Source organism: Pristis pectinata, chromosome 2 (assembly GCF_009764475.1).
Source record: "Pristis pectinata isolate sPriPec2 chromosome 2, sPriPec2.1.pri, whole genome shotgun sequence".
Classification (NCBI taxonomy): Eukaryota; Metazoa; Chordata; class Chondrichthyes; order Rhinopristiformes; family Pristidae; genus Pristis; species Pristis pectinata.
Window position 1 is genome coordinate 113,777,532 of NC_067406.1, and position 19,928 is coordinate 113,797,459.

Genomic DNA, 19,928 nt, shown 5'->3' on the forward strand with positions numbered 1-19,928 from the left:
ACTTTCCAAAAGAGGTATCAGAAGATAAATACAAGTATTCTGGATATAACCAACATGCTTAGACTTGGCAAATATGCAGTGCTCACTGATTTCCTTTGCCACTCACTACAAATAATGAGGTGAACATAATTTGAAATTAATAGAAAAAAAATCAAAATATTATGGGGACAGAAATACAATAACATTTTAGTGACAGGTTAGAATTGTAAATCTTCATTCAATGTTTAAAATTTTTAACAGAAAATGCAGAACTTCCATCAGTTGTTTAAAATATGTATGCTTAGAATAAACAAGAGCGGCTAACCAATGAATGTTGCAGTGGTATTTTGGTTACGAAGGTTAGTTTTACTTATGCCATTTATATCAAACCATATAAATATCAATGTGGTAGTACTCTGGTTAAAATGTCAGGACATTATGAGGATTAAACTACTGCAACATAGAATGACTCAGTCAATTTTTATACTTCAGATTTCTATTCAATAGTAAAAATGCCTTGGAAGCAGCTTTTCAGCCTAAGGCCATTTTTTGTATTTAGATACACAGTCAAAATAGATAGCAAATGTCAAGAGAAAGAAGAAAATGTACTAAAATAAAGGTAGATTTTCTTTTCTGGTCATTTCTCAGACACAAGCCTACACACTGAAATGTTTTGGCACCTAAATATTGCAGCTGCAGTCTTTGGACCTTCCATCTTTGGCCAACCTTCGGATAAGCACAGACATCCTGGTCCACAGGAGTGCTAGGATAGGCCTTTGCCACACATACCTCAATGGTTCAGTGCCCAAATGACAAACAAAGCAGAAGCAAAAGGATAGACTGTGAATGCCTTTGCTGTGTCATTTAAATGAATTCACCATGCCTAAGACTCCTCTAGCCACAGGCCTAATTAAACAACTGGGAAAACTGCACGCAATCCCACAACATTGAAATACTAGGAAGACCTGATGTAACAGATTTCTTCACTTCTTTTTCCCATTGTGCCTACAAACACCAATTTCTCAGGTGCAACAAAGAGAAAAATCTACCCTATGAGGTTATTTTACCCCCAATTACTGAAACATTAGAAGAAAAATGAAATTAACATTACAATGGGACAAAATACAAAGATTACACACAATAGTTTTACTAAATTTGTTTTATTAATACTATTTTCGTAGTATTGGGCTAATATTAAGGAACTAATTATTCCCGATGTTATTAATTCTATATACAATGTCACTTTTAACACCACAGTGCTTCAACTAAACACTCCTTTTGTACCGGGGATACACTCATTCTTTACATCTGATGACAGAGCAAAGAGAAAGGCTGTGAGGATATTTGAGATCATCATGGGCAGAGAGAGCACATAAGATTGGATCACAAAGTGGCAGCTTGGAGATTCATTTCTTGAAATAACCCAGTCACATACAAGATATGAAATAAAGTTAGTGAGAGGATTCCAGGTACTTCTCCCACAGGATGTGGGAAATGTTAATTTTACACAATGGGAGAAAGAGAGAAAAATAAACAAGGAAGAAAGAATAGAATGAAAGTCAGAGTAACACACGCTCACAAGCCAGCAAGAGAAAGAGAAATGAGAGCATACATGAATGTGGGAAAGAGTGAGAATGCATGTGAATGAATGAATTGCAAATTGGATAGTGTGATACTTTGCAAGGATAGAAAGGTCTGTCTTGCAAGTCATAATAGTTTATTTTCTCGCTAAGGTGAGTCTTAACTCTTCCAAACCAATTCTAATGCAGGCCAATACGAAGGGTGTAATTGTTTCTTGATCAGAGTATTTTGCAGATTGGAAAGTGTTTGTTTCGGCTCATATGTCATTGATTTCTTATTTAGGATATGTGACTTATGCAAGACAGCTGGGAAGGACCATCTTAATATACAGGGTCACTGGATGTTCAAATATTGAGATGTATTTTATTAAAACGTGGTTGGGGAGTTAGAACAACAGTGGCAGTAAGTTTCTTTCCAAATCAGGCTATATTGCTGTGTCAACTTCAAATCCTTGAACCCAACATCTTAAACACAATTTCTGCAACTCTTTTGATGGTAGTGCAAGAACAGCTCTGAATAATTTCCCACTCATAGTCTACTACTCAGTCACCATCTCCAAAAGTGCTTTCTACAGCCTTTCACCTCTCTATGATTAAAAAATTCTTCCTATGTATCTATCTATCTGTCCATCTATCTATCCATCTATCATTTGGACTTCAATTTATAGCTTCATCTTCATTCTAGACCCTTAAGACATCAGATAGTTTTTTTCCTTCTGTCATATCCTCCCATCAGTCGAATAGCTTTATCAAATCTCCTCTGTTCTAACAGAATTATTAGCCCTAGATTTTTTATATATTTATTTCTATTCAATTTTAATTTCAGAGACAAAAACAGAAATTTCTGGAAAATCTCAGCAAATCAGGCAGCATCTGTGGATAAAGAAATAGTCCACATTTTTCTCTCTTCCTGCAAACGCTGCCTGACCCTCTGAATAACCCCAGCACTTTTTAGTCAACCTTTCTGGAAAACCCTGTATTCTATTCACTATGGAAATATTGACACCGGATGACATTTTCAAAGAAAATAAATCTGCATCCCTCTGCTTTTCTAAATAACTCAACCTGCTATGTGCCTGTGATGCTACTGCAAGTAAATTTTTCACCTGTGCAAGAATGTACTTGTGCATATGACAATAGACTCGACTTTGACTTCTCCCATTCAAGTATAAATCATTAGCTTCATATATTTCTAACCTTGCATATTCTGACACTGAGTTCTATCAGTCTGAAAATGTAAACACAGCTCCATCAAGCCCTAAATCCAAATTACTGATCAACAGGGACACTGTTTCCAGAAAAGATTTCCTGTAAACATCATCATCAGCTTTCAACCAATTTGCAAAACCGCATTTAACTCCTGCTTTTGGTTTCATCTTTTTCAACTAACTTTTAAATTGATGGCCTTTAACAATCTTCCATAATTTCCTGTGTACATTGTCTAAGAATCCATGTCCACCACATTTAATTCATTTCTCCATCAGGTCCTCAAAAATCGTTCATATTTGTCATCCATTATCTTGCTCGAAATCTTTGTTACTTGCTGGTAATTACTTTCATCTAGATATTTAGGATTCAAAGACTACATCATTTTAGCTATCACAGGTATTAAACAAAAGGACCAGTAATCAACTGAGCTAGCTTTCTCTCCCTATGGGAAAATGTCATGTTTACTCCTCCCCAGGATCTGGAGCACAGCCTTTCATTAATTATATTCTTACCTTCAAAGATTTCTCTTGCTAATGATGAATTAATTAAATTTTCCTAAAACATGACTTGCACTGTTCCTTATCTCCTTGATCTACCTACAGAATTTCTTCCGTAGTTCCCAAGAACATTAGATCAACAATGTAGTCATATAGCACCTCAATCTTGTTCCACCATTCAATTATAGCAAGACTGTCAGTATCCAGACTTTACCAAACTATTTTGACCCCAAACCCTTAATACTAATGACTAATAAAACCTATCAATGTGAAATTTTCAGTTTCAATGATTCACCATCCTCTGAATGAAGAAATTTCTCTTCATCTCACTCCTAAATTGCCTATCCCTTATACTGAGACTAACCCTTGGTTCTGAACTCCTCAATTAAGGGAAACATCCTCCCTGCTTCTACTCTATCAAGCCTAGTAAGAATTTTGTAAGTTTCAATGGGATTGTTGGTCTCTACCTTATAGATTGAATCTTTTCACAAATACATTAACCCTCTCTTTAGAATGCTGTGCACCCTTCACCAAATACCACCACTAGTCCTCTTTTATTACTTCTACCCCGCCTGCAAATATAACTTGAATTTTATTTTCATGCCAAGGACGCAGCCACATTTCTGATTGTTATTACATATTCACTGTAACATAATTCTTTATAAATTTCACTCATTTAGGGAATCAATGGATACGAGGATAGGGAAGCCAACCATGTGTGGGGTAAAAGATCAGCCATGATCACATTGAATGGCTTGCATGGCCCCTTCCTATTTCAAGGCTGTATGTCTTTATTTCTTATTTACATGCACTTCATTTTGTTTTGCTTGCAGTTAAACCTTAATTACTCCACATTTCATTCCTTTTGTGAATTATTGCTTACCTGCTTTTCACCTATTTCTTCACATTTGCCCATTGATTACTTTTAGTTTCCTGTCCTAGTTTAAATGACTCATCATTTCCCTTCTTACCTGGTTTATCAATGCATTAACTTCTTTTTCATTCAGCCTATTTTCATCAAGAACAGTGTTTGTGAATTAATGTAAAGGAAGTCACACTTCCTGACACCACCATTTTATCCCAAATGTTGAGTTCCCCATTCGTTCCCAAGAAACATGTAACTGATAGCCTCTTGAAGGTATCCCAGGAGGACATTTTATCTGCCCCAGATCCTTAGGAGTTCTCTATCTCATTTGCAGCTTCTTTGGTTCCAATTCTACAAAGCATTAGATTATCCAAGGGTATATGTGTACTCATAAAAAGCAATTGGTTTGATATTATTAAGCAATCCTGGTCTGTCATGTTTGCATATTTTTCTTTTGATGCCTATAAATAGTACTTCTGGAAACTAGGTAATTGTGGAATCAGTGACCTTATTTATGAAAAATTGAATGCCAATGAATCTGATGGATCCTTTGTTGTGGAAGGTGGCAACATTCATTGTAGCCTATTGTTGTAACACATCTCTCAAGAAGAATTTGATAAGATAATGACGGCTGTCCCTCCCAGGTGACACCTGTCAGCATGGAAGATTCTACTGTTTCTCTTGATTCTCTTCCTCTTGTGGGTCCTGGCCTTGATCTTCTGGCACAATTGCTGGTTGTAATGGCTGGGAGTCTTCCATGATCGTCAGATTGTGTAGTATGCAACAAAGCACAAATATAGCCACAATCTCTGTCACCTGTTGACCAGCCAAGACATGCAAAACTTTGCTTGAGAACCCTAGTGGTTTGCTTAATGAACTTCTTGGTGGCTGAACCACTTTCATTTATGATGTTGTGTTAGGGGATTTCCAGTGTGGCATAGCATCACAGAGTTTGTCTTATCTTCTAGTATGCAGACACATACATTATATTTGGGTTCAAAGAACTGAGGGTCAAATGGCTGACTCCATATAAATGCATTGCGACAACTTCCTGGATAGCAGACATTTATCAGAATTAAGTACACCTGGTTGTACCAGACAAAGTTGTATTCTGAGAGAATCCCTTTCTATACCTGAACCCCTCCAGATTAAATGTGTGCAATCAATGGCTTTCTAGACCATGGGGAAACCTCACAATCTGTCAATTTCTAGTGGCTCTTTACCTCTGGGTTTTCTCTGGCAAAAGGGAATTGAAATATAGTGCCCCAGGAATGAGCAACACTCCAGAGACTTTCCTAACGCAGAAGTTTGCAGAAGATTGTAAGATATGCCTCATATCATTCAAGGCAGTCTGGATAATTCCAACACCATTAAAGTTAAATGCTACTGTGACCTTGGGGTTGCCACAGGCAATACTGTGCTGCACATCTGAGTCTTCCTTCCATGAGGTCACAAATCATTGTAATGACCTTCATGGTAAAGGACAGCCTCCTCATGCATGGGTCAAATGAATGTAAGATTAGTGCTCACCTAATACTCTGAGTGAACAGAGCCTCCTGCTGAGAGCCTCTTTCTTTAGCAACTATTGCTGCTGTGCTAAGCCTCATCTTCTCTTCTAAATTGCAATGCAGAATAAGCTGAATCCATATCAAGATTCTCAACACTGCCATCCTCCTGTTAAGTGTTGAATAAGCACACTTTTTTTAAGCTGAAGTCCTGAGAGAGTACCCAGAAAAAATGTTGATAGAGTGTTGAAGTCTTGACAAAGTGTCCCAGAAAGCCTCCCAATGCCTCTCAAAATTCTGTTTCAAAAGCAGTGTAGCTGTCCGATCTCAATCAGCAAGTATACACTGAAAGCTGAGCATAGCTTTAAGTGATGCTTCAAATACTCAGCGAGGACTTGTTTTATACTGTTCAGCAGTTTGGAGAAATTGTTAAATTAAGCAATATCCACTAAAGTGGTGTGCAGCCTCCATAATGAGCTCTAGTAGACAATTTAATTGTCAAATAGTCCTTAACAATCCTCCGAGTGGCTATTCCTGATGTTGATTTCAACTCATTTGCCACCATGGAATTTTGAGCTAAACATAGGCCAATAGCAGCTTAGAATCCTGCTCCTTTACTTGTACTGCATCTAAAGTTTTATCTGAAATGGTTCCCCTAATCTTTCCTATCCTGTAATATTTATTCCCATATAGAATTTAATTGGTGGTCCCTCTGGCTCCCCTCTATAATCGTCATCAAGCTTCTTGAAAGGCACTTACCTTACAGTCAGCAGCACTAAACAATATGCATCAAAACAAAATCTTTTTAAATACTCCAAGCCCCAACAACTGCACTGAAGTGCTGCCACCCACGTTCTAACAAAGCCCAGGAAAATTTTCTATCACCATCACAGGTAAACCTGACTGTCCCTTGCTCTGCAAGTATCAGATACTTAAACAAGAACTGATATATTTTGAACAGTGTGCATTCTTGATTTAAAACAGATAAGGAATGAACATTAGATAGGTAAAAGAGTATAAACAAAATTATTACAGTAATGGAATTACTACCTCAAAAAAAGCAGGAAAATTCTAGAATGCCTTTCAATGAAAGTAGATTTTAACAATTCACTTTTTGCAAAACAGCAGCTCAGATGCTATTGAAAAGTGAAAAAAAATGCAGATGCAGGAAATCTGAAATAAAAACAGAAAATGCTAGAGATGTTCATGGAGGTCAGACCAGCGCTCTTGGAGGGGAGAATGCAATTAACATTTATGTTCTATGAATTTTAACAGAACTGGGAAAGCAAGAAGACAAGTGTTTTAAATTGCACAGAGAACAAAGGGAATGACTGTGGAGACCTGTCAATCATATTCTTCAATTTACCAGAGCTATTTCCTTTGTTCTTTCCATCCTCTCCACCTTCTGCAGCTTGTGAAACAGTTGAGATTCGCTTTTCCAGTTCTGGTGAATGGTCATCAACTTGAACGTTAACTATGTTTCTGTCTCCATAGATACCTGCCTGACCTACTGAGTTTCTCCAGCATTTTCTGTTTTAGCCCAGAGGTTACTCTACATGCTCCAAACTCCCCTAACGTTATGAAACAATTTTTTAAAAGTGCAGAAAATAATCCTGAATTTTTGTATGATTAAGTTAAAATTAATAATCAATTTACTAACTTGGCAACAAATCAAGGGGATTCATTTAGTCCTGAGCCAAATAAAGCACAACCTATTCCCGAGACCAACAAGGTTCAAGATGAAGCTGACATTTTTTGAACATGTGATACAGGCAAACAATGAATTGAAATTCGGTTAGTGAAATATCCACTGGGAGAAACCTGGCCCACCAGGTCACTAACATCGACTCAATGGCACTTGACTGACTGAAATGATCTCAGCTAAACTTTACAGCAGCTAGACATATACAGATTTCTAAGGACTACTTAAAAGCATTAGCAAAGTTAGCAACTCCATATTACAAGCGTGACCAGACTCCAAACTGGTTATCAGCAACGCCACAAGAGATCCATTGGTCCTAAAAGGAAATTGCAGTGAAACTGGGCCTGAATATGTGTGGCTTGCAATGATTTTAGTTTCTCCAGAGATCTTGGAGACCTTGATCTAATTCTACACTCAGTAACGTGCTCATGGCTTAGCATTTGTAATATTGCAAGTTGGCATAAGGATTCTGGAATAAATGAAAATCAGTTGGACACTATGCCTCTCCTTTTCCCAGACTATGTGATTTACACATAAATCGATGAGCTAATCTAGATGTTGTGAGAGAAATCACTTCGTATAATATAACTCCAGTCCCTAAAGGTAATCATATAAAAATTCCAGAACGTTCACTTGTCCTCATACCTTCATTTTGGTAGCACACTTCATATAACATCCATCTTGTCTGTAGGATCCACAGTGGAGGAATCTGACTTGGCCCTTATGATATTTCATCATTTTTGTCCTAACTTAAACACTCCCTTAGGTTTTGTTAAATGCAAAATCTTATTTTAAAATTATCAATTTATTGAAGGTTCCCAACATATGACCACATGCAAAACCAAATACTGTGCCTATTTCATGTAACGATTCATGTAAACTCTACTTTTGAAAACACACTGGGTTCTTTGCACAAAGCAGCTTCCATATTCCCTGACAGGAAGAAAAGCAAAAGCAAACCTGATTCATTTTCTCTTCTCTTGGGTCGCTCATCAATTTTGAATTACTTTGTTTAGAATTTGAAATGTGTTAACAAAATATGAACTGAAAACACAACAGAAAATACTAGAAATAGCAGGTCAAGCAACATTTCTGAAGAGAGAGAGTTAATACTTCAGGTTGATGAGTCTTTTATCATCACCCTCATACATTAACTTTGATTCCTTTTCCACAGATGCGACTTGACCTGCTGAGTATTTCCAGCACTTTCTATTTCTATATCAGATTTTCAGCACCAACTGCAACCCTCCCTCCCCCACCTGTCACAGCCAAACACACACAAAGTCAGTGCAAAATTCTAGGTTTGCTTTCACATCGTGAGTAAATTTCAACATATCCTATTCATAATGTTGATACTGAGACTTAATTTATTCCTGACAAAGACTCATCATGTTTGAAGACCACAACGTCTTTATTTTCAACTTTTAATCAGGTCCATTAGCTAACAACTAGTATCTACAGTGCAAAAGCCAAGCTCTTCGACTTCAAATGTTAAATTACAACAAGAGACCACACAAAACATGGTTGTAGTCTGAGGGATTTATATGTTAAGGGGTGATTTGATCAGAATTTTCAAAATATTAATGGGAATTTACAGAGTAGATGTGAGTTTTTTGCCACTGATTAGGGATTCAAACACTAGGAAATATGAAATTTAAAAATTACTAGGAAGCATTTCTACATCCCCAAATGGGTAGAAGTTCTCTCTATTTTGCTAAATGCAATTGGTGCAACCTCAACCTATAATTTTAAATTTCAGATTTATAAACCTTTATGAACCAAAGCAATTAACCAACACTGAGCAAAGGCAGGACATGGATGTAGGTCAGCCACCATCTCACTGAATGGTGAAGCAAAGACAAAAAAGTAAAAGCCTTCTCCTGTTCCTACATTCGCTGTAATGATTTCCTTTCCTTGCCCACCCACAAAAATCCTTGTTTTAACTGCTTTCAGACTAATGAATCAGGTTCTTATGCAAAATAAATCTGATAAGAGAGATACCAAAAATAGTAGTTCGGGTCACTTCAGCGAGGAAGAGAAAGGGTGAAAGGCAGGGTGTCTGAGGCATATAGATCTCGGCATAATTAATTATGACAATACATTCAAAATTACCTGGCCAGTGTCCCTTTTTATCATCTGCTATCTTACATTGGGATATATGAACTGGTGTTTTAGGGAATTAGAGGAACATGTTATTTTTCAGGTCAGGGAAAACTGTAAAGGCCTCTCAACTGTTCAATTAAAGTGGAAACGTTTCAGCTCCAGTCTCAGCACATTCCCATGAGGGTGCAGGGTAGGGAAATTAAAGCCAGAACTCCACTGATGACCAAAAAGATGGAGTAAAATAGAGCAGAAATAGAGGATATGAGAGATGCCAGGTTGGCAGCACAAGTGGGAACCAGACTGACTACGGAATGTTCAGAGAGGAAGTTTAAAAAAAATATAGAGGCAAAGAGAAAAGATTGACAGCAAACACAAAAAAGAATCCAAAAATATTCTTTTTGCACGTGAACAGGAAAATGATTCTAAGAGGAAAAGTGGGGCCGATTAGACAAACAGGAAGGAAATTTACTCAGAGGTAGGGGTCATGAATCTTATCTTATATATATCTTAATATCTTAATACCTTGCATCGATCTTCACCTGGAAGATGCTGCGGGAGTCTCAATAAAGGAAGATGAGATTTTCCTGTCAATGGACACAAGAGAAGTCACTAGAAAGGCTAGCTGCACTTAAAATGAATAAACCATGTGATGAGGATAGGAACAATAAAGCAAAGTAAAAGAGGAAATTTCACAGCCCTGGTCTTAATCTTACAAACTTCTTTAGGTTCAGGGTGCTTGAGAACTGAAAACTGCTAATCTTACACCTTTATTGAGAAAAGGTGTAGGGATAATAACCAGGTAGTACAGATCAGTCAGTTTAACCTGGTGATGGGGAAAGTTCCAGAAACAATAAAGAGGGATGGAATTAGGAGTCCTTTGGAGAAACTATGTAATATTAAAGGCAAATTGTTCTAACACAGCTTTTCTCAATGATTTGAACTAGAATTACAGGGCACAATTTTCAAATTTGTGGGTGACTTGTAACAGAGGCATTGTGAACTGTGGGGAGGATAGTAATAACTCAGACTTGGTAGTGTGTGGGCAAGTGGCACATGAAATTTAATTCTGAGAAAAATCAAGAGTTACATTTTGGTATGAAGAATGAGGCTAGGCAATAAAAACACAAGGGTAATATTCTAAAAAGGAGTGCAAGAACAGAGAAAGGGTGGCATGGTAGTAGATCAGTTAGCAATACTGCCTCACACCTCTGGCTTCAATCCGTCTGTGAGGAGTTTGCAAGCTCTCCCCATGGTCACATGGATTTCCACCAGAGCTCTTGTTTCCCAAATATATGCTGGTTAGTTAATTCACTACGGAAAATTATTCCTCAGCATAGGCAATTAGCAAAAGAATCAAAGGGAGTTGATGGGCATGGAAGAAAGAATGAACTAGCAGGGCTACAGGGAAATAAAGAGGAATGGGAGGAACATCACAAATAGCCTGTCCTAGTCCAATCACGTAGATGTCATAGCCAAGAAAGCTCACCAGTGCCTCTACTTCCTCAGGAGGCTAAAGAAATTTGGCATGCCCCCATTGACCCTCACTTATTTTTATCGATGCACCATAGAAAGCATCCTATCCGGATGCATCACAGCAACTGCTCTGCCTGTGACTGCAAGAAACCAGCCTCCCCTCCATGGACTCTGATTACACTTCTCACTGCCTTGGTAAAGCAGCCAACATCATCAAAGACCCCACCCATCCCAGACATTCTCTCTTCTCTCCTCTCCCATTAGCAGAAGATACAAAAGCCTGAAAGCACGTACCACCAGGCTCAAGGACAGCTTCTATCCTGCTATTATAAGACTACTGAATGGTTCCTTTGTATGATAAGATGGACTTTTGACCTCACAATCTACCTCATTATGGCCTTGCACCTTATTGTCTACCTGCACTGCACTTTCTCTGTAACTGTAACACTTCATTCTGCATTCTGTTATTGCTTTTCCCTTGTACTACCTCAATGCACTGTTGTAATGAAATGATCTGTATGGATGGCATGCAAAACAAAGTTTTTCACTGTCCCTCAGTACATGTGAAACTAATAAACCAATTTACCAATTGATGTGATTGCTCTGGTGGAAGCCAGCATGAAACCTGATGGAAAAAAAGGCCTCCATAAGTGGTGCAGCTAGTTGAGCTGCAGCTTAGGTTGAATCCTGACCTCTGGTGCTGTGTGTGTGGAATTTGCACATTATCCCTGTCACATTTGTGCCTTTCCTGCAGTGCTCTGGTTGCCACCCACATCTCAAAGAAGTGTCAAAGTAGGTTAAATGACCACTGCAAATTGCCCTAGTGTGTAGATGAGTGGTAGAATCTGGGGGAAGCTGATGGGAATGTGGGGAGAATAAATTGGGTTATGGTAGTATTAGTACAAAAATGGGTCCTTGATGGTTGACATGGACTCAGTGGGCCAGAGGACCTGTCTCCATGCAGTATCACTCTCTGATTCCAGGACTCTTTAAAAAAAAGATCTGTGTGTATATGTGCTTACTTGGTTGTAAGTAGCAGGATGAGTTAATAACATGGTTCAAAATAAATATTGGATCCTGGTTTTTAAAAGAAGAGACATAGAGTCATACAGCACAGAAACAGGCCCTTCAGTTACTGTATCCATGCTGACTATCAGCTTCCCATCTATACTAATCCTATTTACCAGAACTTGGTTCATAGCCTTCTATGCCTTGGCAATTCAAGTGCTCAGAAGCATAGAACTCAGGAGCAAGGAAATCACAATGAACATTTATAAAGAATTGGTCTGGCCATAAATGGAACATTGTATAATATTGACCCTGCATTTTTGGAAAGATGTGGAGGTTATGCAGAAGGTACAGAGGAGATTCACTAAAAGAAATGACTTTAGTTTTTGGATAGAATGAAGAGCCTGAGGTTGAAACAGATGAATTTTCAAAGAAATCTGATATATTTAAAATCATGAAGAGTAAAGACAGAGTACATAAATTGTTCCAACTGGCAGAAGAGACACAAACTATAGGGGACACAGTATTAAGGTGATTGACAAAAGACATTAAAATATGAGAGGTTATGGTCTGGAATGCATTGCCAGTAGTGGTAGTGGAGGTAAAATTCAACTGTAGGCTGAATGGTGTCCTGCCATGTGATTGCTGTTCTGTGAATCTGCAAAATCCCAAGAAAAATACATCTCATATTTTCTTTCTTTTAAGCTAAATAATAATAAAGCTGAAATAACTTCTACAAGTTTGACAGGATATTCTGGAAACTTAACTACTGCAGTTGTATCTAATGAAGGTTTCTGACCATCAAATGACCTGATCGTTCAACATATATGAAATAAGAACAATTTATTATCTTTTTCATGATAGTTTTTTTATATAAGACTTTTATACCACTTACCATTTCTTCTTCTTGAAAATATTACACAGAATCAAGTTATTCACATAAGAATGAAAATTGCTCTAATGAAGCAATTCTAAAAGTACCTTCTGAATAGCAATTAACATTGCCACACAATAAAAAAAATCACTAGGATGTTCATACTATTACTTCTTGGAAGTTTACTATCATTCCATACTTTAAACTGGTTTCAAAAATCACAAACCTGCTACATGACATAGACGAAAGAAATAAGCTAAATCTCTTACCAGTCTGTTTATGCGAACAAACTCTTCAGGAGTCTTGGCCCATGGTGGAAGTTCTACATCAGACACCACAGTGCCATCATCCATTACACCCAAATTGTAGTTGTTGGAATTCACAAACATCTCCGGAAGATAATAAAATTCAGGAATCAACTCCTATGTAGGAAATAAATCATCATCCATTTCAGAAAATAAAGCACTAATAGTCAGAACCTCTTTTATCATATTCATCCCAATATTCAAAAATGAGACGCAAATAATGTACTTACCCTATTAATATTATTTTAATCTGCTAAAAATCACATTTGTCAGCTTCAATGAACTATGTTCTGAGTATGAAAGGAATTTAAATATAGCTGTTATTATTAGATTAGTTCAATAAAGTTCAACTGCTTAAAAAATATCTTTATCAACCAAAGTGCAAATCAGTGAACAATGACTAATGCATTTATTACAATTTGAATAAATAAGACAGAATTGAAAATAAGCTGCTGAATAATTGATCAATTCACCCATGACAATTTAGTTGACAACACAATTCACAACATTTCTAACAAAAAACACACTGCTCAGAGAGAGAAAACGATAAGTGAATTGAAATTGAGGGTTACCTGCTTCACTCCAGTGGGGAGGAGTGGATGATGCTTACACATGAATTGTTTAACATTGGTGGCTGTTACACATCAGCTGCCACAAAGACACCAAAGGCAAAGACACCCATGATGAATGGAGACCAGGCTTTGCTGCACGGACCCAGCATATAGAAACACATATCCACTAAGTGTATGCAGACAAGTTCTAGCTTCACACACACAATCTTGCGAACACCTTTTCCTCAGCCGTTCTCTTGCAATAACCATGCTTGATCTGCTTCCTCTTTGTATCTCCCTACCTCTGTCCCCATTTCCTTCATTGGCACTCTTGGTTTCCCCTTTCCCTTGGTCACCTCCCCCTCAGGCTCCCCAACTCACCTCCTTCCCTCTAAGCTCCTCTTCTTTTCCCTCTAAATTCTATCATTGTACACTCCCCTTCCTCCCCAAGTCTTCACGTCAGTTGTGCGCTCACCCCAAGAATGAGATTGCCTGATGACTACTGCCACTCACTTGAGAACCCTTCCTCAATTAACAATCAATCCCTCATCATACAGTCCAAGCAGCCATATTTCCTGAAGCTTGTGGCAGACCCAGAAAAGCCACTCGCCCAGTGCTGCTTGACGTCAGCAGATTGCAATCTCCCAGTAAACTAATTTGGTCAAGCAATAAATGTTGTCCAGAACAGAAGGAATACAGTGGGATCCATTATATCACGTTGACGTTATATCTCATTTGAAAAACTGCATGTCCATAATAGAGTATTCTCTCAGTACTGCACTGACGTGTCGACCTAGATTATGGCGCTACAGTTAGCCTTGAACACAATCTTTGGATATGGAGGTGAGAGTGCCATCACTGTGACAAGCTGATAATCAAAAATAAATGAGAAAAGCATTTAACATGCCCCCCAAAAATATTTTAAATAGTATTAACTTATTGCATACGAATTTGAGAGGAGCATTTACCATATGTTCTTCAATTATGTTCAAGAACAAAGACAAAAGCCTGACACAATACATGGGCCAGAGCTACCCAAGTGTTCAAAGATACATAGCTGGGAAGTTGGAGGAGCAATAATATGATTCAGATTGTTATACACAATTCTCCAAGGCTTCTAAATCAAAGTGTAAGAACTTAAAGATATTCAGGTGGTGCAGCTGTTTCCCTCTAATAAGAACATTTTGTCAGAAGTCATGAAATTACTGAAGAGAATACTATAACATTTTTTCATAGCTCTGGATCTCCACTATCTCAAGACTTGACATACTTATCACATGTTGTAACTGTTTAATATCACATTTCACCCAGGATAAACAACTAAGTTGTCTGCCTCTGCTGCCACCATTATTTTGTTTCATAAAATACAATGATTTTTAAATGAACTAAAATCCACATGAACTACTAAACTGTAATGAAATATGAATCCACTCTGCAGAGAAAAAGAGCGATAGTGTAATTTTGACTTATTAAAGAAAACGAAATTAAGAGGGATGCTTAAAGGATGGCTAAGCTGTTATTGAGGACTTTATCACTAAAGGTCAAAATTATGCTCAAAGAGAATGAATGAAAAGCCAGTGTTTCTATGGTTACCTTACATATTGGTGAGATTTGTAATGTGCAGAATTTCCACATTCCATGAGAAACCATTTAAGATTACCTATAACTAAAGCAAGGTTCCCTCTGGTTACTAATTATCAAATACTTACAAAAGTACAAACAACTACTCAATATGAAAAGTAATCCACTTTTGTAAATAATTGCTCCCTTCTTTTCCCCTGTATTCCTCAGGCACTTTAAAACCCTTCACCTTAACATTTCCCATTTCATTCACGGTAACTTCATGCTAATTATCTGCAACATTATTATTGCTGGTTAAAACAATTAAGAATGCTGCAAGCTATTTTGGACCCCTCAAACAAAATAGGGGTAATGCTTGTAATTAGTGCAGTATCTAAAAAAAATCACAGCAAGTGTCTGATCTAAAATTTGTCTATCCCTTAACAAGCACAAAACACACGGCACTTAACAAGCAGAAAAATATAGGCCAGTCTGATGGCTATTATGTGCAATGGCCCAGCACAGCCATGTCAAAAGCAACTGGCTCTGATCTCAATCCCTTGTTCTTATGGGTCAATGGACCAGTGGTTCCTAGGCACCCCTTAGGGCCACTTTCAACAGCAGCAGCCTTCCAGACAACTGACAGCAACTGAGCAGGTCATCAGATGCTGAGCAAGGTCATGTTGGAGCAGTCAGTGCAGAGACAGCAAGGATCAAGAAAGGAATTAAGATATTATCTCTTCTATCACCAAGAACAATGTAGTAAACCACAAAATTGCAGATCTCAACAAAGAAATTTCACTTTTGACTCACAGGATGGAAAAGACAAGGGTTTATCTATCTTCAGTGGAACTGCTCTCATGTCAGAAAATAATTACCATACAAACACAAGGTAATTCTGTAATATTATAAAATCTAATTGCTACAAAACAAACATGATAATTGCTAATGGATGATATAATTTCTCAAACTAAGGTGGACAGCTACAACCTCACAATTTGTTCCATTTTATTTAAATTTAAATGTACAATCATAATCTTATTTTTGCCAATGCACTTATAAATTACCAGAAATTTTAATTCTTCAAACTACTGCCCTGCAGTAATGTTTCCTTTGTAAATATGTCCTAACATATATTGTCCAGTACCTCTTATAAAATTTTGCACGTTACTTTTGCAGCTACTTTTGAAGAAATATTAAAATTTGAATTTCTAATATTTCTTTCACAACCTCTGTGGATCCCAAAGTAATCCACAAACAATTAAATCTTATTGAAGTGCAATTACTTTTGTAATGTAGGAAAACCCATCAGTTAATTGGCATAGACCAAAATCCCACAAACAATGTGATAATGACCAGTTAAATTGTTTCACTGATGTTGGTTGAGAGATAAGTATTGTCCAGGACATGAGGAAAACCTCCCCCTTTCTTCTTTGAAATGTGCCATAGGACTTGATTATTTCACTCACCTAAGGTAGAGGAGGCCTCAGCAGAATATATCAGCCAAAAGATAGTGCAGCTATCCAAGCACCCTGCTGACACATCAGACTATATTCGCTGACACATCAGCCTAAATTTTGTGCCCTGGTCTCCAGAGTGTAACTTGAACCCAAAATATCTACCTCAGTAATGGAAGAGCTAAGTTTCTAAATTCACAATTGCTTTTAAAATAATTTGATAAACTGTTATATTATCAAAATTGCCAATGCCAAAACCAAGAAGTCATTCAGGATTATTATTATTGAGGATTATCAACATGTAAATCAATAGAAGCTGACAAAAGCAATTTGTATTAGTGAAAAAAATCTCTGCAGATCTCGTCATCAATCACTATTTTACATTTTGTTTTTGCTCACTTTGAACATAGATACGGTTTATCTGATATCTAAGCTTTCGATCAATTTTTTTGTGTGAATTGAGAGGTTTTGACTGAGGAGAGAAGCAGAAGAAACAAAGGGCATGCCTGCACTACTAAGGCACAATAATACAAGGTAAAGCTAAAAGAGAAATGCAATGGTAATTTGTTTGGAAGAGATTCATAAAAATATAAAGGATATCTTTGTAACTTCTGCTTAACACCTTATTACTATGTACAGAGTAACATTTCACCTTAGTGACTAAAATTAAATTAATATTATCGGCAGCAAAAAGTTCTCCAAATTCTTCTATGAAAGTGGAACATGATATAATGATGCCATTTTGATTTACAAAACACTGCCACCTCAACCAGTCTTGGAAATAAATACATTGTGCTTGTAAACTGCTGTTAACCATTAACTTTATTTTACTAGTCTCTACCTTTTGTTTCTGACTTGAATATTCCTGCGACCAAATAACAACGCCCATCAGTTTCTCTACTTATTGGCACATTTATTTTAATGAAGAACATGTGTGAAGTGGCAATGCTTTGCTTGAGTGAAGTTACTAGGAGGTACAATTATTGGTTGACATCATGGTTAACACATGCTCTGTTCCCCATCACAATTTAAAATCCTAATCATCAGAACACAGCAGATGTCAACTAAAACTAGCTGGCACTGTGGCAGTTGGAAATTTCCTACATGGTCTGGCATGGATTTCACATAGTTACGAATAAAACTGAAGTGTCGGTTGCGAAGAGACCAATGACAGCACCCCTTCCTCTCTTAACAATGTCAAAATCATGTCCAATAACATGAACTCCAAAAGGTACTAACCAGTTTTAACTGAATTATGATTTACAAGATTCAGAAACTAAAACAGAAACTTGGGATAGATTTTGCTGCTACTGGTACTTGTGTGTCGTAAGTCTAGAACTTTCTGCATGCCAAAGGTGTTAGCTCACTTAGTCACTGCGCTCCTTGCTTGGCAGAGGATTCCAGACCACATCAACCCCAATGGCAATCATGGAGCTTATTGAGAGGCAGTGAGGAACGTAAGCTCCTTTCATCTGTAATTATTCTACTTTATTTTTGTGTTTTTATTTAATTGATTTTAGGTACTCCTAGTTAACTTTATTTATCTTTACTTCCCAAGAAACTAAATAATTTTTAATATTTAAAAACACTTAGTTCAACCTATTAAGCTTTTGGGTGTTTCTGAATGCCAGAAGCATTTTAAAGCTATTAAACTACCTTCACAGTTTTTACAGGTGGCAAAGCTAGGATTATGATGGGCAATTGTTAAAGATTTTGGGAGTGCGGCACCAGATGTCCTGCTACACCCAGTTCACATTGCTGGAATCTGTGATGCTTCAAGTCAGCAAGCGCTGCATCAAAACCAACTCAGTATTCACATGAAGCACCTCAGGTGATGATGCCAGGCTAGGAAGTCAAGGGTAGCAAGATCTATTTCAAATTTGATCTGTCTATTGGAGACTATTTTAACCTGGGATATGAAATAAGCATAACACGATAGAATGAGCAGGAACCTCATTCTGATTTGTTGGCTTGAGGTTTTGATCACTTGAACTCTCCATTTTCGATAATGTAATCTTATCAAACACAGTGAAATTGACACAAGCCCAGCAGGTGGCATCAGAAGAACCATGGTAGGAGCCCATCAACTATCTGGTTTATATTTTGGTGCCAGTTTTTTTCTAAATTTCAATTGATGCATTGATATTTAGAATAAACTGGCACCAAAGCATAAAGGAAAGGCAGTGAAGATGTTGACAAGGAGAAACCCAAGGTTTATGCACTATTTCCTGAAAGTGCAAATACCTATCACTCTTTGACCATTTAAAAATACTCTGCTCTCCTATTTTTTCCCTACCAAAGTTGATGACCTCACATTGTTCCTCATTATATTGCATTCTTCAATTTCTTGCCTATTGAAATGACCTGCCTGGATCCCTCCAAAGCCTCGCTACCACCTAGTTTTGCATTGTTCGTCAAGGATATCACTGAAAGGCTGCAAAACATTCTGGAGGAGGAAGGCGAACAGCCAAAGATCAGGTACATATTAGCATCAAAATAAATAAAAAAAAGGATGAGGTTCTTCAGGCAGATTTTGAGGAGTTAGAAAAGTGACAAACAAAAAAACCAGGACCTCAAAGGTAGTAATCTTTGAATTACTCCAGATGCTATACACATACTACATTGGAAGGAAGTACAGATGAAAGCAAATGTCTATTCAGCACTTCTGGCTGAATATTTCTGTGAATGCTTCACCTTTGCCTTTAACACTCAAAAGCTGGACCTCACCATCTTGATGAGGATGAGAATATTCTAGGAGCAACCTCCTCTGGCAGCTGTTTAATTGCCTACCCTCTTCAAGACTAAATGTGGCAGGACTGTAGTACAGTAAAACTCTGATATTATCTGGTACACTTGGGACTTTGGTGGTACCAGACTGGCGGATTTTCTGGATTATTAAATGTTATTCATATTAATTCCTCAACACACTTTTTGTTTTTTTATGATGTCACACAATATTATAATAAATTCTGTCGTGAACTCAGTAATTTTCAGGTACGGGAACTAGGGCACTAACAGCTCTTGAGGGAGCAACAATCTGCTGGAAGAACTCAGCGAGTCAAACAGCATCTGTGAGAGGAAAGGAACTGTCGATGTTTCAGGTCGAATTCCTGTATCAGGATCTCAGAAGTCTTAATCTTTGGATTACTCCAGATGCCATGCATATACTACATGGGAAGGTGGTACAGATGAAGGCAAATATCTATTCAGCACTCCTGGTTGAACATTTCTGTGAATGCAGTTTCTGTGAAAGTCTTGAG

The 19,928-nt window shown here is 37.5% G+C and overlaps 1 protein-coding gene across 1 annotated transcript in view; it reads right to left on the minus strand.

Annotated features, from left to right (window-relative positions):
- Positions 1–19,928, minus strand: part of lrba (LPS responsive beige-like anchor protein) — a 626,133-nt gene that overhangs the window by 118,261 nt on the left and 487,944 nt on the right. Inside the window, exon 46 of the mRNA XM_052010590.1 lies at positions 13,065–13,217. Within this exon, the coding sequence (XP_051866550.1) occupies positions 13,065–13,217 (153 nt within the window). The remainder of the gene's footprint in view (positions 1–13,064; positions 13,218–19,928) is intronic.